The sequence below is a fragment of the Dipodomys merriami genome, unplaced genomic scaffold (genome assembly GCF_024711535.1).
Source record: "Dipodomys merriami isolate MVZ:Mamm:240054 unplaced genomic scaffold, mDipMer1.0.p SCAF_3, whole genome shotgun sequence".
NCBI classification, from domain to species: Eukaryota; Metazoa; Chordata; class Mammalia; order Rodentia; family Heteromyidae; genus Dipodomys; species Dipodomys merriami.
In genome coordinates, this window is record NW_027204492.1 from 63,442,646 (window position 1) to 63,463,955 (window position 21,310).

A 21,310-nucleotide genomic window follows, 5' to 3' on the forward strand; every position below is an offset into this window, starting at 1 on the left:
TCCAGCAAAAAGCAAAGTGTGGGGCTGTGGCACAACTGACAGAGTGCCAAGTCTTGAGTGAAAAGGCTAAGGGGCAGTGCCCAGGCCCTGAGTTCAATCCCCCATACAGGCACAAAGAAAGGGAAGATAGTAGAGTATACATATTAACTAGAGGGAGGCAAATTTCCTTTATTTGCTTCTGCTTCTGTAATAAATTGTCACACATTCCGTGACTTAAAATTTAAAATGTGGCTGTAGTCTCCCCTTCTATAAGTGCAAAAATTAATGTCAACACTTTCCTGTCTTCAAAAGATTTCATGGAGTTAAATAACTGAAATAGTTCCACATTCTGAATAAATCATGTTTAGATACACATGACTTCCCAACATCTTCCAGATAATTCTTCAGAGTAAGGGTTCCAACTTCCTGGCCTCTAACTACAGTGTGACCACCTTCTAAAAGTCCCTTCCTCTAGTTCCCAGAACAGGTTCCTCCCTTCCTTCCATTTTGAGCCCTCACCAGCAGCTTGTTTGCTTGCCTTCCTTCCTTCGTTCCTCTCCTTACTTTTCATTCATTCATTCAAGTGGGTCCTGAGGCTTAAACTTGGCCTGGGTTCTAGTCTCTGAGCTTCTGTGTTCTACCACTTGAGTCACAACTCCACTTCCTGCTTTTTTGGTGGTTAGTTGGAGATGAGTCTCATGAACTTTTTGCCTGTTGGCTTTGAACCATGAAAATCAGATCTCAACTTCTGGAGTAGCTAGGATTACAGGCATGAGTCACCAGCAACCAGCTACCAGCAGCATCTTTAAAGTTCATAGTCCTATCAACAATCTCTTCAAGGCAGCTTAGGGTTTTTCTACTATGCTTCTCAAAATTCTTCCAACCTTCACTCATAGCCCAATTCCAAGGCCAATTTCTGCATCCTAGGTTTTTGTTAGTCAAGCAATATATGTCTAGGACCAAGGTCCATAAGAAATACCACATAGTGCCTTAAGACAACATTCACATTTATTTACTGCAGTCCTGAGTGTCAGGAGTTTGGATCTCAAAGGGCTCAAATCTCTCACAGAACTGAAATCAATGTCAATCTCATTTAAGGGTCAGGCCCCTATAGAAGTTGGGATTGTTGACAGAGTTCAAGTCCTTGTAACCAAGGAATGAAATCTGTTTCTTACTGCCTGCTAGGGAACAATGTCAGCACAAGGGCCAGCCTTAGGCTCTAGACATCACACAACCCCTACTTCTCTACAAGGTTGTTTGCTTCCACAAGCAAACTGTGGGTTGCCTCACTTAAGGACCCATCAAATTAGGCAATAACCATCCTGAACAATCTCCTTTTTGTTTAACTAAAGTGAAAGATCAGTATTGTAATCAGAGGAATGAAATGCTTTCCTCACCCAGAATGGGCATAAATTACATGGGACATACATGCTAGAGTTGGAATACTGGGGCCATCTTAGGAATTCTTCATATCAGGGCACTATTCTGCCTACTCCTTCCCCATTTTTAAATTGTTATTATAAAAGTGATGTAGAGGGGTTACTTAAGTCAGGTAATGAATATATCTTTTTGGACAATGTCACTCCTCCTCTATTTTTTTTTTTTTTTGGGTCCGGTCGTGGAGCCTGAACTCTGGGCCTGGGCGCTGTCCCTCAGCTCTTCAGCTGAAGGCTAGCACTCTACCACTTCAGCCACAGCGCCACTTCCAGCTTTTTTCTTATGTGGTGCTGAGGAATCGAACCCAGGGCCTTGAGCATGCAAGGCAAGTGCTCTACCACAGAGCCACCTTCCCAGCCCCTCCTCCTCTATTTTTTAAGTCAGGTACACATGAAGATAATCATAAGAACTGAAATCAATTTATTTATAAAATTCTTTATTTAACCAGCAGTGAGAACCAAGAAACAAGAAACGAAATATGCTACTAATAAGCCAGTGGAGTCTGGGGAAATAACCACAGCAGCTCCTGATTATCAGGTCAGAAAGATGTGGATTCAGCTGAGTTACATGCTCTGGAATACTGTTTCCCATGTAGCAATACCACTGATATTTTTATTGGCTTTTTTCTCCTCCTTCATCAGTTTTCTCTTTTTCTCCTTCACTATCAGTAGCTCCATTCTTAACTTTCTCTCCATTGCCAGCTTCCTTCTCTTTCTCTTCACTACCAGCTTCCTTTTCTCCTTTCCCTCCACTGCCAGATTCCTTCTCTCCCTTGTCTCTATTGCCAGCTCCCTTCTCTCCTTTGTTTTGAACAGTATAAACTGCTGTGTTATAGCCTTCCCGGTTCCGAGCAATTTCAATGGCAAAAAATTGTATCCTGGGTGCTGGAAGGTAAAAAGAATTGATTATTGTCCTAGTTTCAAGTAATTCTCTAAATCTACTAGAAATCTACAGACCAATCTTAACTAAGATGCGCCAGAGATCTAATTCACATTACTAAAACTAAAAATACCTATCATACAGTCATTCAAGAAATTGCAACAATATCTTTATAAAGATAGAACAAATAACAAGATCTCCAACCTAACTACACACATTATTGATTGATCAGTAATATCAGATTCCTACTCACATTGTATACAAACAATTCCAGAGACAAGAAACTCACCAAAGATGGTGTTTTCCTCGGTGTAGCCCTTGGAACAATCCAGTCGCAGAAGAGTACCATAGTTGAAGTCTTCTACAAGGCCTTCAAACTTCAAACAGAATGGCCTCCACTTCTACAAAGGCAAAAAATGATGCTTTACTAGCAAAACCTAAGAGAATCGTGTACTCAAAGGCCAGGGCAGGGGCTTCAAGTCTCTCATTAATGCAAATAACTGTAGAAGGTATTGAGATTGAAGTCATTGCTAGTACTAGTAAATTATGTTTTAAATCAGTACTACAAAAATTCCTGATTCTGGGCTGGGATGTAGCTCAGTGGCAAAGCACTTGCCTAGCAAGTGCAGCGTCCTGGGTTCGATCCCCAGTACCAAAAAAGAAAAAAGACAAAAAAAAATTCCTGATTCCTTATTTATTTTCTGTCAAACAAAAATTCTTTTTGGATCAGTATGGGAGTTTGAACTCAGCCTGAATGCTTGTCCTTTACCTTTTTCACTCAAGGCTGATGCTATAGCAATTGAGGGACAGTTCTACTTCTGGCTTTTTGGTAGTTAACTGGTAATAAAAGTCTCATAGTCTTTTCAGCTCATGCTGGCTTTGAACTGTGATCCTCAGATTTCAGCCTCACAAGTAGCTCGGATTACATGCCTCAGCCACTCACTAGTGCTCAGCTGCTTTACTTTTTTTTTTCCAACAAGTTTAAAGACATAATAGAATTATTGGCCAGATGCCAGGTAATAAATATTTACGAGAGAATTCTTACCTCTTTAGCGGTTTCTGATTTAAGTTCTTCTGGGTCCAAAATATCTATCTTGAGTTTCTCAAAACTTTTCCGGAACTCAGAGTAGATCTGATCATCTACTTTGGTGAGTTTCAGGAACTGTGGGTCAACTGACGAAATCAGCTGCCACAGTAAAACAATATCCAGATATTAGTCTCCAATTTACTACATTTTATACTACCTCCCTCCCTCCCCGCACCATACCCCCCCACACAGAGAAAACATTTAATGGTTATAAAGTCAAAAGATTTTATAGGGAACATTAACTGTTAAATAAAATCTCCATTAAATTTTTATTTTATTTATTTATTTATTTATTTATTTATTTTTTGGGTCCAGTCGTGGGGCCTGAACTCTGGGCCTGGGCGCTGTCCCTCAGCTCTTCAGCTCAAGGCTAGCACTCTACCACTTGAGTCACAGCGCCACTTCCGGCTTTTTTTTCTTTCTGCTTATGTGGTGCTGAGTAATTGAACCCAGGGCCTCAGGCATACAAGGCAAGTGCTCTACCACTGAGCCACCTTCCCAGCCCTTATTTATTTATTTTTAATTGTGAAAACTGGGTTACAATTACATGGGCAAGTTAATGAGTACATTTCTTTTTCTTTTTTTTTTTTTTTTTGGTCCGGTCGTGGGGCCTGAACTTTGGTCCTGGGCACTGTCCCTCAGCTCTTCAGCTCAAGGCTAGCGCTCTACCACTTGAGCCACACTGCCACTTCCAGCTTTTTTTCTTTTTGCTTATGTGGTGCTGAAGAATTGAACCCAGGGCTTCGAGCATACAAGGCAAGCGCTCTACCACTGAGCCACCTTCCCAGCCCCAATGAGTACATTTCTTATCAAGCATTGTTGCCTCCTCCTTTGTTTCCCCTTTCCATCCCTTTCCATCTCCCCTCCCTAACCCCACCCCCAAATCACCATTAAGTTTTAAGAAGCCATACCAATTGGTCAATTGCACCATATGGCCCTAGTATTACTTGGTTATTACTCTCTGTGGATTGCACACTTAAGAGACATTTATTGTGAGCTGGGAAGGTGGCTCAGTGGTAGAGTGCTTGCCTAGCATGTCTGAGGCCCTGGGTTCGATTCCTCAGCACCACATAAGTAAAAAGAAAAAAGCCAGAAATGGCACTGTGGCTCAAGTGGTAGAGTGCTAGCCTTGAGCTGAAGAGCTCAGGGACAGCACCCAGGCCCAGAATTCAGACCCTAAGACCAACAAAAAACAACAAACAAAACAAAACAAAACATTTATTAAGTGGTTCATGATGTATGGATCAGGCACCATTTTGCCAGGTAGTTACAACACTTGGCAAAGAAGCAGAACCTCTTACTGTCAAAACAAATTCACTTCTGTCTCTGTTCTCTACAGATAAGATTTTATAGTGCTCATAACAGTCTCTAAAACATAGCTGTTTAACTTGCTGAAATAGTTGATTAGCAGAGAACCATACACTATAATTACATGTTTAATTCTGCTTAATGATGAAAGCAGAGGACTTACCTTGTAATAGACTTCAGCGTGTTGCATTGCTCTCATGGCCCAGGCCATCTCAATATCTGGCTGCAAAGGGTTAAAGAATGCTAGGTCAGAAATATCCCAATCCTGTTATTGGACAACAAATCAAGGATCTTGGTGGAGGTCTACTTAATGCTTAAGAGAGCTACTAAAAATGATAATGTCAGGCACTGTTGGTTCACTCCTGTAATCCTAGCTACCCAGGAGGCTGAGATTGGAGGATGGAGGTTAGAAGCCAGTCCAGGCAGCAAAGTAATCAGCAAAGGCTGGAAGTGAAGGCACAGCTCAAGGTAGTTGCTAGCTCCACTTCTTCAGGTCTCCCATGTATAGTAGTGTGTTGGGGTGCCAGATAGCCTACCCATGAGATTGGAGCAGTTAATTCTAGTTAATTCTTCATTCCTTGGTGATCAGCAGAAAAGCCTGAGGGCCAGCCTTGAGCAAAAAGAACTAAGGAAGAATGCTTTGGCCCTCAGTTCAAACCCAACACAAGAGTGCATAAGAGTGCTTGTGTACTTACGTGTATACATACATGTATGTATACATACACACACACACACACACAAATAGGCTAATGGGTTTGGATAATGCAATTCTTCTGTTCTATGACAAAAGAAGCCACCTACCCAAAATAGTAAAATCAGTAAAGGTATGTGCTGGAGGTTCATGTCAGTAATCCTAGCTACTCAGAGGTTGAGATTTGAAGATTACAGTTTGAAGCATCTGGGCAGGAAAATCTGTGAAACTCCTTGCCAATTAACCACCCCAAGATTTGAAGTGGAATTGTGGCTCCAAGTGGTAGAGTGCTAGCCTTGAGAAAAAAAGCTTAGGGACAGCGCTCAGACCTTAGTTCAAGCCCTACGACTGGCCAAAAGAACAATCACCACCACCAGAACCAGTGGGCCAGGCACTGGTGGCTCATTCCTGTAATCCTAGGTACTCAGGAGGCTGAGATCTGAGAATCACAGTTTGAAGCCAGCCTGGGCAGTAAAGTCCATGAGACTCTTGCCTCCAACAAACTACTCAGGAAAAGCCAGAATTGATGCTATGGCTCAAGTGGTAGAGTGCTAGCCTTGCGCAAAAGAAGCAAGGACAGAACTTAGGCCCTGAGTTCAAGGTCCAGGACTGGCAAAAAAAAGGTAGAAGTGGGGTGCTGGCTCAAGAAGTAGAGTGCCAGCCTTGAGCAGGAAAGCCAAAGGAGGGCTAGAGATTTTGAGTTCAAGCCCCACTATTCCCTGGCTATCTTTCCCAGCAGCTAGTGAAAAATGTAAAGGATTACATGAACCAGTGGATAAATCAGCTTTTCAGAAACGAATCAAACTACTGTAAAGGTTAATCCGTACCATCAAACAGGTCAAATTATGTCTTACCAAGCTTCGGGAAGTGTTCCACCTGAAAGACTCCTTCCAGCCAACTGATATAAAAGCAAAAAGCCAGTTGCATCCAGTAGCATTTGTATGTCTCAGAGACCACGAGATTTTCCTACCTGCCAATCACTGAGGACTCAGTTCAAGCTCCACCTCCTTTATGAAGCCTTCGGTCACCCTCCTTAGAAGTCTTTCCCAGGGCTAAATTCTTTAGATCCTATGGCCTGACCCACTCATCCAGTATACTTTACATACTTACTTGGCTGCTATTACTTTCTAATCGTATTTTTGTTCTTCAAAATGACATCATGAATTCCGCCTCACCCCCCACAATGATAGAACACTAGCAATACAATGTAACTTTGTAGCACAATGAAATCCCTTGGGGGAATCTTTCAAAAACACGGGTTCTTGGCTCTTACCCTGCAGACATTCTGATTAGAATTTAGACAAAGGGAGGTTGAAAAAAACATGCAAAGTTAGGAAACCATTTTTTACATGGTATTAGTCTGGCGTTTGTGAACCAAGATTGGAATGAACTGAAAGAAGGTGCGACTGTTAAAGGGCATGGAGAGGATTTGCAGAAGATACCAAAAAGGGGTTCATAAATTTAAGGTGGTGGGCTTTGCAGAAATCCGGGTTAGAAGGGTGGGAGCTGTGGACGACTCATACTCACATCATTGCCATAAGACTCTGCAGGGAGAGAAAGAGCATGTGCTACAGACACCAGCTCCCCCGAAACCTGAGGGGGGAAATCAAGGGAGAAAGGGGACAGTTTAATTTTCGACATGGCTCAACTCATCTCGATTAGTGTTCTCGCTTAGTCACAGGGCAGCATCTTACCGGTTCATTCAGCTTAGTGACAGCCTCCATGTTGCAGCGTGGAAGGCGTGCCTTCCCCTAACGGAAGTGATTTTTTTTGTTGTTGTTGTTGCTGCGGACGTCTAGCTCGGTTGTTGGGAAACGCAAAGGTGCCAGAGTACCGGCATGCTCGTCGCTCTGCGTTTGCGCACATCCTTCTGACGCCGGAGGTAGTTGCTGTCTCCGCCTCCTCTGGCTCGCGCAGGCGTAGTAGGGTGTGGCGCTGGCTGGCCTACTTGTGAGATCCGAGGTACTGAACTGAACGGTTTATTCGCTGGTGATCAGAAGAAAAGCCTGAGGTAAAAGAACGCTGCTTTTATGCCCCCGGTGCTCAGTGTGCCCATCAAAAATTCCTGCATGCGCGCACACACCCACAGTCAGGATAAACGGAGAGGAAATCACAGCCCCGTTTGCTGCTGTGGGAGGTTGGAACGCTGGGACGAAGCATTTGATCCTCGTTTTGAAAGAACTAGATAAAGGGAGGGAACAGATTACAAAGTCTTTGGGAGCATAAATGCGCGGGTGAGGGGTGAGGGTAGGGAGGGGAAACATATCTGAGCTGAGCATGGAGGACATTTAGCTCTACAGGTAAGGAAAAGCACACCAAGTGGAGTATAGTTTGTAGCAAGGGTGCAGTCAAGACCTGTTTGGTGAACATTAAATAGTTGAGAATTTAAGAAGGCCCTAGGTAGCCCACCTTCATAAGCATGCTTAATTTTTTAATTAAAAAATTTTTTTTTTGATTTGTGCAGGTCCTGGGGCTTGAACTTAGGGCCTGGGCACTGTCCCTGACCTCTTCAGCTCAAGGTGAGCACTCTACCACTTGAGCCACAGCACCACTTCTGCTTTTCTGGTGGTTAATTAGAGATAAGCATCTCATGGACTTGCCTGCTTGGGCTGGCTTTTACCTCAATCCTTAGATCTCAGCCTCCTCAGTAGCTAGGATTACAGGTGTGAGCCACTGGCACCCAACTTTAAACTAGTGTGTGTGTGTGTGTGTGTGTGTGTGCGCGCGCGCGCGTGCTGCTACTGGGTCTTGATCGAAGGGGCTCCATACATTGGTAGTTGGCACTGTATCACTTGAGCTACAACTTTAGTCCAGCATTTTGGTGAATTGGAGTAAACACATGGCCTTTTCTGACTTCAAACTCAATCCTCCAATCTCAGCTTCCCGAGTAGCTAGGATTACAGGTGTGAGCCTTTGGCACCAAGCATATCTTTTTTTTGGTCGGTTGTGAGGCATGATCTCAGGGCCTGGGCACTGCTCCTGGGCTCTTTTCCTCAAGGCTAGCGTTCTGCCACTTTGAGCCACAGCCCCAGTTCCCATTTGTTGTTGTTTTTTTTTCTCATGGGAACTTTTCAGCCTGGGCTGGCTTTGAACCAAGATCCTCATATCTCAAGCCTCTTTTTTCTCATGGGAACTTTTCAGCCTGGGCTGGCTTTGAACCAAGATCCTCATATCTCAGCCTCTTGACTGGCTAGGATTACAGGCGTGAGCCACCAGCTCCTGGCTAGTCCCGCATATCTTAACCATTTTTGTGTATATCTGTGTGTGTGTTGGACCTTGGGCTTGAACTCAGGGCCTAGGCACTGTCTCTGAGCTTCTTTTGCTCAAGGCTAACAGTCTACCATTTGAGTCACAGCTCTACATCTGGTTTTTTTGGTAGTTTATTGAGATGAGAGTCCCACACATTTTCCTGTCTGGGTTGGCTTTGAATGGCAATCCTCAGATCTCAGCCTCCTGCGTAGGTAGAATTAAAGGTGTGAGCCATCATGCCTGACATATCTCAACCATTTAAAAGTAGTATCATATAATTCATGTGGTTGTGTTTCATATTTCAAAGCTAAAACCCCAGAATTATTAAAGTAGCAACTCATTTTCCTCCCTCCCAAACACTTAGCAACCATCATTTTATTGTTTTATCAATTTTTATGTTAGATACTGCATATAAGTGGTTTTAAATCTTTTTGTTATTAGTTTATTTCTCTTAGGATATATCCCTGAGAGGATTTTTTTTCTGTGCCAGACTTGGGGCTTGGACCCAGGCACTGTCCTCAAGTTTCTTTGCTTAAGGCTAGCATCCTACCACTTGACCTAGAGCTCCACTTTTGGCTTTTTGGTGGTCAGTTGGAGATAAGAGTCTCATGAACTTTCCTGCATGGGCTGGCTCTGAACTACAGTACTGAGATCTCAGCTTTCTGAGTAGCTAGGACTTTAGGCATGAGCCACCAGTGCCCAGCAGCAGGATTTTCTTCTCCATAAAGTAATATTCTAGCTGGGTGTTGGTGGCTCATGCATGTAATCCTATCTACTTAGGACGGTGAGATCTGAGGATGGCTGTTCAAAGCCAGCCTGGGAAGGAAAATCTATGAGACTCTTAACTCTAATTAACCACTAGAAAACCAGAGGTAAAACTGTGGCACAAGTGGTAGAGCACTAGTCTTGAGCAAAGGAGCTCAGGGACAGCACCCAGGCTGTCCCTCCCTTCCTTCCCTGCAATAAAAATAGTATTTTTATTGTATATAAATACTACAACTTTTTTGATCTATCTATCCATTCATAAACACCTGGTTGCTCTCACCTCTTGGTGGTCATGAATATGGTATTATGAACATGGATATGTAAATGCCACATAAGATCCCACTTTCCCTGGGCACTCACCCCTGTAATCCTAACTACTTAGGAGGCAGATCTGAGGATTCCAGTTTGAAGCCAGCCTAGGCAGATAAATGTGAAGGACTCATCCAATTAACCGGTGAAAAGCTGGAAGTAGAGGTAATGGCTCAAGTGGAGTGCCAGCCAGCTAAGAACATGAGGCCCTGAGTTCAAGCCCAAGTATCAGCACACACACTGACCTTTCAGTTAGATATATACCCGTAAGTGTGATTGCTGGATTATATGTTTAATCATATAGTTAACTAATCATTTTTAATTTTTTTTTATTGGTTGTGAGCATTATGCCCACCATTGGTCCTCAGCTCTACCCAGACCTGACCCCTCCCTGCCCTGGAGTTCCCACCATACAGCCAGCCCCTCCCTTTCTCCGCCCAGACCCACCTGAACTCCCATCTACCTTACTTCCTAACCCCCAGACCCTGCTGCTACCTAGATAGTGGAGGCTGCCATGTGCTCTCTCTACAGGAGCAATATGGCTTCTCTAATAAACCTTGTAATAATCTTTCTCCTGTAACTGCCTGCTTCCTCATGGTCCCCTGGCATGGATGTGACAGATCCTTTCATTGGTCTTGAGGATTGAACTCAGATCCTGGGCACTGTCCCTGAAGCACTATTTGAACTACAGGTCCACTTCCAGTTTTCTTGTGGTTAATTGGAGATAAGAATCTCAGGGACTTTCCTGCCTGGGCAGATATCAGACTCCTGAGTAGCTAGGATTACAGTGCCCAGCTGGAGTCTTGGAGACTTATAAAATCTTGATTTTAAGTTTAGAGAGACATATATAATAAGGGATTGTCCTTAAATAAAAGACTGTCCTGGAGTTTGCTAGGTGTGTCTCAAGAGACATGAGTGAAGACAGGCAGCAAAGGTAGGAAATTGAGCTGTTGTTTCCAGATGCTTTTTGTTTTATGTATAAAGTGTAAGAGGACAGCTGAGATTGAGAAGAGATGTATTAAAACAACTGAAAACAAAAGGAAAGAAATGTACATATCACCCGATGTGGAAGAAATAACTTTATTGTCAAAGCTCATAGAATTTTGGGCTGGGAAGGTGGCTTAGTGGTAGAGTGCTTGCTTTGCCTGCATGAGGCCCTGGGTTTGATTCCTCAATACCACATAAGCAGAAAAAGTCATAAGTGGCGCTGTGGCTCGTGGTAGAGCGCTAGCCTTGAGCTGAAGAGCTGAGGGACAGTGCCAAGGCCTATAATTCAGGCCCCACAACTGACAAAAACAAAACAAAATATAACCAAAAAAAGCTCATAGAATTCATAAACTTTATAGACCATGATATAGACAATTTGCCTCATGAAGGTTAGAATGTGTTTGTGACTTTAACTAGTATCACTCACAATACTGTGAAATTTGTGAAATTTATGTAATCACTTAATCACAATAAAAAATTGCTATATAAAAAAAGTCTTGCCTTGAGCAGAATGTCCTTAGAAGTCGTGAATAAAAGTTCAGAAGAGCCTAAGGACCAATTCAACAAGAAGAAGGAGAGAAAATTTCAAGGAACATCTATAGCTGAAGAACGTGATTTTTTTTTAATTTAATTTTATTTTATTTGAGAACATACTGTACAGAGGGGCTACAATTACATGGGCAGGATAATGCATACATTTCTTACCAAGCATTGCAGCCTCCTCCTTTGTTTACCCTTCACCTCCCTTCCCCGCCTCCCCCCTCCCCCCACCCAATCATACCCCCCTACCCCCCCACACCGACATTGTAAAGCTGGTTTTGACATGACATTTTGTACTTCTCATTGTTGCAACAGGTCCACCTGAATCCTTAAATGACTTGTTTGTCCCCATCTCCTCCACATGTTATACTGACATCAAATATAGTGAAAGCGGGGGTTACACTGTGGGGGAGGGACATACAAAGCAACAAAGAAATAATCTTATAAATGCGTTAGAAACACATGCATGAAAGAAACGAAAACATTAAAATACATATTTAAGGGTTCATTTTCCTAACATCACATTATCTGATCTTTTCCGCTTGACTCATACCTATACTATATATTGCAAATAAGGGAAACCATGGGACCTATGCTTCTTTGGGCCTGGCTTACTTCACTTAATATAATTTTTTCCAAACCTTTCCATTTCCTAACAAATGGGGAAATGTCATTCTTTCTGATGGAGGCATAGAATTCCATTGTGTATATAGGAACCTTACTTCATTGTTGGTGGGAATGTAAACTTGTTCAACCACTTTGGAAAGCAGTATGGAGGTTCCTCAAAAGACTTCACATAGATCTCCCCTATGATCCAGCAATCCCACTTTTGGGCATTTACCCAAATGTTTACAAACAAGACCACACTAAAGCTACCAGCACAACTATGTTTATTGCAGCATTATTTACCATAGCTAAGATATGGAACCAACCCAGATGCCCCTCAGTAGATGAATGGATCAAGAACGTGATTTTTGTCTCTATGGTTTTTCTTTTATTTTGGTGGTTTTGTTTTGTGCCCGTACTGGGGCTTGAACTCAGGTCATGTGCTTTGCTTGAACCACAGCTCTACTTTTTTTTTTCAGGTAAGGGGTAGGTTTATTCATCGTTCCAGCTGGCACCAGGCCATCTTGGTCCTCCACGTGGTGGGGAAAGGCCTGGGAAAGAGAGAGAGCTGGGAAAGACAGAGCTGGGAAAGAGAAGAGAAGGAAAGAGCTAAGAAAGAGCGAGAAGAGAGCACAGAGCAGAGAGAGAGGGAGAGAGAGAGAGAGAGAGAGAGAGAGAGAGAGAGAGAGAGAGAGAGAGAGAGGGAGGGAGAGAGGGAGAGAGGGAGAGAGAGAGAGAGCCTGGGGTATGGGTGGAGAAAGGTGTGGCCACATCAAATTCAGATGTGACCTCAGCGGATGCAGATGTGACCTCTTCCAGGTGTCCCAGTTGCCTAGGTAACTCAGGTACTGGGTGGAGACTTTGCTGTGAGGAGGGTGGAGTCTGCTAGCCATCTAGGAGCCGAACTTACATTCTAGCCTTTTAATAATCATGAAAAGGGCGTGGATTCTCTTTGGCTACTTCCTGCTGACCAGGGGCATCGACATTAGTGGTAAAAGGCTGTAATTTGGTCCCCTCCCAGAGAAGGCAGTGAGTCCTTAGTGTTAGGTTTTTAAAAAGAGGTGACCGAGTAAGAACTGAAACTGCACCAGCACGCACGTGGTATTCAGATAAGGGGTAGGTTTATTCAGTAGACCTGCTTGGACCAGGCAAGGGTGGCACTCCACGTGGCTGGGAAAGGCCTGGGAATGAGAGAGAGCTGGGAAGAGAGGAAAGAGAGAGAAAAGAGCAGAGAGAGGGGTAAGAACAGTAGCACTCACGTGGTATTCAGGTAAGGGGTAGATCTGCTGGGACCAGGCAAGGTTGGCACTCCACGTGGCTGGGAAAGAGAGAGAGCAAGAGAGCAAGTAAAGAGCAGCAAGAGCTAGAAACAAACAGAGAGAAAAAAGGGAGAGTCTGGGCCTGGGCTAGGCCTTATGTAGGGTATGGGCGGGGAAAGGTGTGGCCACATCAAATTCAGATGTGACCTCTTCCAGGTGTCCCAGTTGCCTAGGTAACGCAGGTACTGGGTGGAGACTTTGCTGCGAGGAGGGTGGAGTCTGCTCGCCATCCAGGAGCGGACCTTACACTTAGATGAAGTCTGGAAAAGTCTCATGAGCATTGAGGGGCTGGAAAAAAAATACTAGAGAGCAAATAAATGGCAAGAGAAAGGACTTGGGGCTGAAAATGTTGGTAGAAATGTCCCTAGCTACTTCTGACATCTGGCGACTAGGTAGAGAAGAAGTCAGGTAACAAAGGCAAGAATATAAATTCCTGTTCAGTTAATAGGTAGACAGGTATAGACATTGGATGGGCAGGCTTCTTACTTCTACTGACCTCCTGGCTCTGGTTAATTTTGTTTTGTTTTGTTTTTTTTTTTTTTTTTGTCGGTCATGGGGCTTGAACTCTGGGCCTGAGCGTTGTCCCTCAGCTCTTCAGCTCAAGGCGAGCGCTCTACCACTTGAGCTACAGCGCCACTTCCGGTTTTCTGGTGGTTTATTGGAGATAGGAGTCTCACGGTCTCTCCTGCCCAGGCTGGCTTTGAACCGAGATCCTCAGATCTCAGCCTCCTGAGTAGCTAGGATTACAGGCGTGAGCCACCAGCGCCCGGCTTGCTCTGGTTAATTTTGAAAGGGCAGGCACAAAGTAGCTGATGTAACATCATCTCCTCTTACTCCTTTCCATGTACCCTTCTTCCCCAGACTGGCTGAGTCTAGGTGCTTGTTGCTGGGATGGCTTGTCCCAGTTGGTATTCAAGGAGGATTGAACTCAAGGCCTGGGCATTGTCCCTGAGCATTTCTCAAGGCCAGCACTGAACCACTTTGAGTTATAGTACCACTTGCAGAGTTTGGCTGGTTAGAGATAAGAGTCTTGAGCCATGCTTCCAGCCTGGCTCTTTGCAGGTTAGTTGGGAGATGGAGTCTTAGGGGTTTTTTGGCCCTGGTTGGCTTTGAACTGAAATCTTTGCCACAAAACCCTTTATTATTTCCAATTAAAACAACAAGGAGATCAAATAGAATAAGTAGAGCTTACCTGGTCCTTATCAAGAATTGCCAACAAATATTCTGAAATGACAAAACTCATTAGATGTGATGAGAATTTTATCACAAATATGCCCAGTATTTTAGAAACATGTAGTCAGTAGAATACACAACACAAAACAAAAAAGTCAAAACTCAAAACCTAAAATTTCGACAACGTTTAGACATCTTTGCTAACAAAGCACATCAGATGGTTGGGCCTCAGTTACCAGGGCCTGTGAAAAGAGCAACTTGTTAGCAAGGCACCTTAGAATAGATGGATGGAGGGCTGGGAAGGTGGCTCAGTGGTAGAGCGCTTGCCTTGCATGCCTGAGGCCCTGGGTTTGATTCCTCAGCACCACATAAGCAAAAAGAAAAAAGCCGGAAGTGGCACTGTGGCTCAAGTGGTAGAGTGCTCACCTTCAGCTGAAGAGCTGAGGGACAGCGCCCAGGCCCAGAGTTCAGGCCTCACGACCCCCCCCCCCAAAAAAAAAGAATAGATGGATGGAGTAGTAAACTTAGTAGAAGGTTAAGGGTCAGATGGGGTCAAACCCTTAACCCACCACGTGGTCAAGATGGTGAATTTCTGAAAGAATGCAAAGAAGCCCTGAACAAATTGGCTAGCCTTTGAGAGGGAACCAGAGTGGGGTCCCTGGGACCCAGCCTGCGTCGCACTCTTCAGGGCACAAGCCAAAAGGTAGAAAAGAAAGGGAGAGATAGGGGAAGTTGGACATGACTGGCAGAGAGAGAGCAAAGAGAACCTGAAAGTAAACAGACTTCTGACCATTTACCATTGCAGTGGCAAAAACTGTCTACTTCTGAGAATGGCATAAAAATTAGGTGCTCTGGCTTTCCAGGGAGCGCAGGAGGCATTTCAAAGGGGTTTCACGGCTCAGGCGTGACTTGTAGCACCCCATTAAATGAGTAGGAGAGTCAGTCTGGTGAGTGAAGGAGACCTGACCAGGCAGAAGCGGCATCCTGACTTCCCCCAGAACCCTCTAGAGAGAAATGGCCAAGCCCCCAAAACCAAGCGTCCTTGGCTTCAGAGGTGACCGGCCTTTCAGCTAAAGGCCATAGGAGCTCTCTGGCATGGCACCACGTCTGGACAGAGACTGAGTGACAGAGAGCCGTAGAGAGTAGTTTCACTCACCAGAGTAGAGAAGTGGTGTGGACGTGGATGTGAAGGCCAGCAATGGTATCAATGCCTGTGTCTGCAGCAGACAGTTCGCAAAAAGGGAAGAACAAACAAAAAAAGAAAAAAGAGAAAAAAAACCAGAGAGGAATCCCCTATCCTGACTTTAGGCCCTTTATCTGAGTCATACACGGCACCATTAATGTTAGGTTTTTAAAAAGAGGTAGCCGAGCCGGGCGCTGGTGGCTCACGCCTGTAATCCTAGCTACTCAGGAGGCTGAGATCTGAGGATTGCGGTTCAAAGCCAGCTCGGGCAGGAGAGACCGTGAGACTCCTATCTCCAATAAAACCCACCAGAAAACCGGAAGTGGCGCTGTGGCTCAAGTGGTAGAGCGCTTGCCTTGAGCTGAAGAGCTGAGGGACAGCACCCAGGCCCAGAGTTCAAGCCCCATGACCGACAAAAAATAAATAAATAAATAAATAAATAAATAAATAAAAATAAAAAGAGGTAGCCGAGTAAGAACTGCACCACGCACGTGGTATTCAGGTAAGGGGTAGGGTTATTCATCGTTCCGGCTAGCACCAGGCAAGGTTGGCACTCCACGTGGCTGGGAAAGAGAGGAAAGAGAGAGAAAAGAGCAGAGAGAGCCTTTGTTTTTTTTTTTTTTTTATTGTGAACATACTGTACAGAGGGGTTACAATTACATGGGCAAGATAATGAGTACATTTCTTATCAAGCATTGCACAGCTCTACTTTGTCTGTGTGTTACCCAGTGTTCTAAATGTGAAAGGGATTTTGCACATGAATGCTTTTGGAAATGCTTAGGCCTGACCAGGAGTTAAATGGAGGAGTAGACTCCAGCTGATGGCCAAACTGGTATATAACCAGAAAACATGAATATATCCAAGAGACTCAATAGGTCTTTTATTTCAGGAAGTACTTGGATAATATATGAATGTTGGAGCATTGGATTTTCTGCCTTTTATTTTTTTGTGCTGGTTGTGGGGCTTGAACTCAGGGTCTGGATGCTGTCCCTGAATTATTTTTGCTCAAGTGTAGTGCTCTACCACTTGAGCCACAGTTCCATTTCCAAATTTTTTTTTGGTGGGGGGTTAATTGGGGATAAGACTCTTATGGACTTTTCTGCCCAGGCTGGTTTTGAACCACAGTCCTCAAATCTCAGCCTGTTGAGTAGCTAGGATTACATATGTAGCTTATATTTAATTAAAATTGTGTGTGTGTGTGTGTGTGTGTGTGTGTGTGTGTGTACCCTGGGGTTTCAACGCACTGTCCGTGTGTGTGTGTGTGTGTGTGTGTGTGTGTGTGTGTGTGTGTATACAGGGCTTGCACTGTCCCTTGCTGCTTTTGCTCAAGGCTAGTGCTCTACCTACCACTTGAGCCATAGCTCTACTTCTGGCTTTTTGGCGGCTAATTGGAGATAGAGTCTCATGTACTTTCCTACCCAGGCTGGCTTTGAACCGTGATCCTCAGATCTCAGCCTCCTGAGTAGCTAGGATCACAGGTATGAGCCACCAGCACCCAGCTTTTCTTTTTTAATTAAAAAATATTTTTAAAATTTTACTTGATTATTTTGTGCTAATCCTAAGGCATGAATGCAGGGCCTGGGTTCTGTCCCTAAATTTCTTTAAAAAAAAATTTTTTTTTTTGAGTCCGGTCGTGGGGCTTAAACTCTGGGCCTGGGTGCTGTCCCTCAGCTCTTCAGCTCAAGGCTAGCGCTCTACCACTTGAGCCACAGTGCCACTTCCGGCTTTTTTCTTTTTGCTTATGTGGTGCTGAGGAATCGAACCCAGGGCCTCAGGCATGCAAGGCAAGCGCTCTACCACTGAGCCACCTTCCCAGCCCCTTTTTTAAAAATTTTAAATTGTTCCTATAAAAGTGATATATAGAAGAATTTAGTTATGTAAGTCAGGTAGAGTATGTTTCTGCTGTCAGTGGCTCACACCTGTAATCCTAGCTACTCAGGAGGCTGAGATCTGAGGAATGTGGTTCAAAGCCAGCCCTGGCCAGAAAGTCCATGAAACTCTTATCTCCAATAAACCACCAGTAAACTGGAAGTGGCACTGTGGCTCAAAGTAGTAGAGCACTAGTCTTGAGCTGAAGATCTGAGGGACAGCACCCAGGCCCAGAGTTTAGGCTCCACCACCGACCAAAAAAAAAAAAAAGTATATTTCCTTTTGGACAATGTCATCCCTTCCCTTGCCCCTCAGTTTCTTTAGTTCAGGGCTAGTGCTTGAGCCACAGCTTCACTTCTTGTTCTTATTGGTAGTTTAATAAAGATGAATTTCACAGACTTTCCTTCTCCTGCTAGCTTTGAACTGAAGTCCTCAGACTGGCTCTTTATATTTTAAAATCTTACTAAAGTGTAGCATGTATATGTTTTTTTTTTGTCAGTCATGGGGCCTGAACTGTTGGCCTGGGCTCTGTCCCTTGGTTCTTCAGCTCAAGGCTAGCGCTCTACCACTTGAGCCACAGCGCCACTTCCAGCTTTTTCTGCTTATGTGTTGCTGAGGAATTGAACCCAGGGCCTCATGCATGCAAGGCAGACATGCTACCACTGAGCCACTTTCCCACCCCATGTATATGTTCTTTTTTTGGGCGGGGGGGGGGTGGGGTGGGGGGGAAGTCCGGTCGTGGGCCTGAAGTCTGGGCCTGGGCTCTGTCCCTCAGCTCTTCAGCTCAAGGCTAGCGCTCTACCACTTGAGCCACAGTGCCACTTCCTGCTTTTTTTTTCTGCTTATGTGGTGCTGAGGAATTGAACCCAGGGCCTCATGCGTGCAAGGCAAGCGCTCTACCACTGAGCCACCTTCCCAGCCCCCATGTGTATGTTCTTTTTTTTTTTTAATTTTTTATTGTAAAGATACTATACAGAGGGTTACAGTTACCATGTATAAGTTCTTTAGGGCTTTTTCGTTTGTCAGTTTTGGGGCTTCAACTCAGGGCCTGGGTGCTGACCCTGAGCTTTTATGCTCTAGGCTAGTGCTCTACCACTTGAGCCATAGCTCTACTTTCTGCTTATTGGTGATTATTGGAGATGAGAGTCATGGACTTTCCTGACTGGGCTGGCTTTGTACCTTGATTCTCAGATCTCAGCCCCGAGTAGCTAGGATTACAGGTACCAGCTATTAGTGCCCGGCCTGGGTAATTGTTGTTGTTATTATTATTATTTGTCAGTCATGGGGCTTGAACTCAGGGCCTGGACACTGTCCTTGAACTTTTAGCTCAAGGCTAGCACTCTACCACTTTGAGCCATGGTGCCACTTCCTATTTTCTGTTGGTTAACTGGAGGTAAGTGTTCCATGGACTCTTCTGCCGAGGCTGGCTTTGAACTGTTATCCTCAGATCTCAGCCTCCTGAGTTGCTGGGATTATTACAAGCTTGAGTCATCAACACCCAGCTAAGGTTAATTTTAATTTTTGAAAATAGGTTAACTATTTACTACCCATCCACTTCCAGTCCTGAATACTTGCACAGACCAGGAATTGGATTCTCCCAATATTAAATAAATGAACTGTTTCTTTTTCTTTCTTCCTTCCTTTTTTCCTTTTTGCTTATCCTGGGGCTTGAACTCAGGACCTGGGCTCTGTCCTGAGCCTCTGTGCACAAGGCTGGTACTCTACCACTTGAGCCACAGCATCACTTCCAGCCTTTTCTGTTTATGTGATACTGAGGAATCAAATCCAGGGCTTCATGCATGCTAAGCAAGCACTCTACCACTAAGCCACATTCCCAGCTAAATCAACTGTTTTTTTTTTTTTTTTTTTTTTTAAATTTTTTTTATTGTAAAGATTCTATACAGAGGGTTACAGTTACATGAGTGGGGTAATGAGTACACTTCCTCTTGAACATTGTTACCCCCTCCATTGTTTTCTCCCTACCATCCCCTCCCACCCTCCCTTCCCCAAGGTTCTTTTTTTTTTTTTTTTTGATTGTGATTAAGTGATTACTTAATTTCCGGAAATTCACAGTATTGTGGAATAATGATGCTCATTTAAAGTCACACGTTCATTCTAACTTTCCTGGAGCAAATTGTCTATCACAGTCTGTAATATATAACGGTGATCATATGTTATATACCAATACACGTGATCAGCAGCATGGGGATATTTAGTAGTGGTTCAACCAGATGAGTGGGAGTTCTTTGTTTCTTAAGTCCTGTTAGTTTTGTCATATCACCTAACATTTTGGATTTATCATCCGCGTATCAGGGAGACCATGTACTGTTTGTCTCTTCGTTCTTGGCTTACCTCGCTCAACATGATTCCTTCTAGCTCCATCCATTTCCCTGCAAATGCCATTATTTTGTCATTTCTAATGGCTGCATAATATTCCATTGTGTATAGATACCACAATTTTTGGATCCATTCATCTGTGGTGGGGCATCTAGGTTGTTTTTTTTTTTTAATTGTGAAAATACTGTATAGAGGGGTTACAATTACATGGGCAAGATAGTGAGTACATTTCTTATCAAGCATTGTAACCTCCTCCTTTGTTTACCCTTCACATCCCTTCCCATCCTCCCTCCCCCCTCAATACTCCCCCCTCCCCCAAGTTGTAAAGTTCGTTTTTGACATGACAACTTGTACTTCTCATTGTTGGAACAGGTCCACCTGTATCCTTATTTAAACGACTTGTTTTTCCCCTTCCCTTCCACAAATTATACTGACATCAAATACAGTGAAAGCAGGGGGAGGGACATACAAAGCAACAAAGAAATAATCTTATAATTGCGTTAGAAACAAATGCATGAAAGAAAAAAAACATTTAAAATACATATCTTAGGGTTCATTTTCCTAACATCACCTTATCTGACCTTTTCTGCTTGACTCATACATATACTAGATATTGCAAATAAGGGAAATCATGGGACCTACGTTTCTTTGGGCTTGGCTTACTTCACTTAATATAATTTTTTCCAAGCCTTTCCATTTCCTAACAAATGGGGCAATGTCAGTCTTTCTGATGGAGGCATAGAATTCCATTGTGTATATATACCACATTTTCTTGATCCATTCATCTACTGAGGGGCATCTGGGTTGGTTCCAGATCTTAGCTATGGTAAATAATGCTGCAATAAACATAGTTGTGCTGGTAGCTTTAGTGTGCTCTTGTTTGTGAACATTTGGGTAAATGCCCAAAAGTGGGACTGCTGGGTCATAGGGGAGCTCTATGTGGAGTCTTTTGAGGAACCTCCATACTACTTTCCAAAGTGGTTGAACAAGTTTACATTCCCACCAACAATGAAGTAAGGTTCCCTTCTGTCCACATCCCCTCCAGCATCTGTTGTTATTAGAGTTCTTGATCTTTGCCATTCTAACTGGGGTGAGGTGGTATCTCAATGTTGTTTTGATTTGCATTTCTTTTATGGCTAGGGATCAACTGTTTTTTTTTTTAAAATAGTTCATTTTATTTATTTTTCTCAGTTGTGGGGCTTGAACTCTGGGCCTGTCCAGAGCTGTCCCGCAGCTCTTCAACTCAAGGCTAGCTAGCACTCTACCTCTTGAGCCACAGTGCCACTTCCAGCTTTTTTTGTTTATGTGATGCTGAGGAATCGAACCCAGGGCATGCGAGGCAAGCTCTCTACCACTGAGCCACCTTCCCAGCCCCTAAATCAACTGTTTCTAACCCTTTAAAACTGCATGAGGTACAACTGTTTTTCTCCTTGACAGACAATGAAATAATTATTACAATAATTGTCACATTTATGTCTATTGTTATAAGGAGAAGTCAGATGTTGTGGTTCAAGCCTATAATCTAGCTACTCAGAACACAGAGACCTGCAGCATCAATGTTCAAAGCCAACCCGATGTGGAAGAAATAACTG

The 21,310-nt window shown here is 43.8% G+C and overlaps 2 protein-coding genes across 3 annotated transcripts in view; one reads left to right on the forward strand and one right to left on the reverse strand.

The window, feature by feature from the left end:
- Positions 1 to 1,831: 1,831 nt before the first annotated feature.
- On the reverse strand, positions 1,832 to 7,227 carry Pbdc1 (polysaccharide biosynthesis domain containing 1). The gene is made up of 6 exons (XM_070040160.1): positions 7,076 to 7,227; positions 6,909 to 6,974; positions 4,854 to 4,913; positions 3,341 to 3,481; positions 2,585 to 2,696; positions 1,832 to 2,300 (listed from the first exon to the last, which is right to left on the reverse strand). The coding sequence occupies exons 1-6, from the start codon at positions 7,103 to 7,105 to the stop codon at positions 2,029 to 2,031; spliced, it is 681 nt and encodes a 226-aa protein (XP_069896261.1). The 5' UTR covers positions 7,106 to 7,227; the 3' UTR covers positions 1,832 to 2,028.
- Positions 7,228 to 7,294: 67 nt separating this feature from the next.
- Positions 7,295 to 21,310, forward strand: part of Magee2 (MAGE family member E2) — a 157,277-nt gene continuing 143,261 nt past the window's right edge. The window contains exon 1 of one of the 2 annotated variants that reach the window (XM_070040167.1): positions 7,295 to 7,392. The gene's annotated coding sequence lies outside the window, so the exon portion shown is untranslated. The remainder of the gene's footprint in view (positions 7,393 to 21,310) is intronic. The other variant, XM_070040172.1, reaches the window with a different exon arrangement.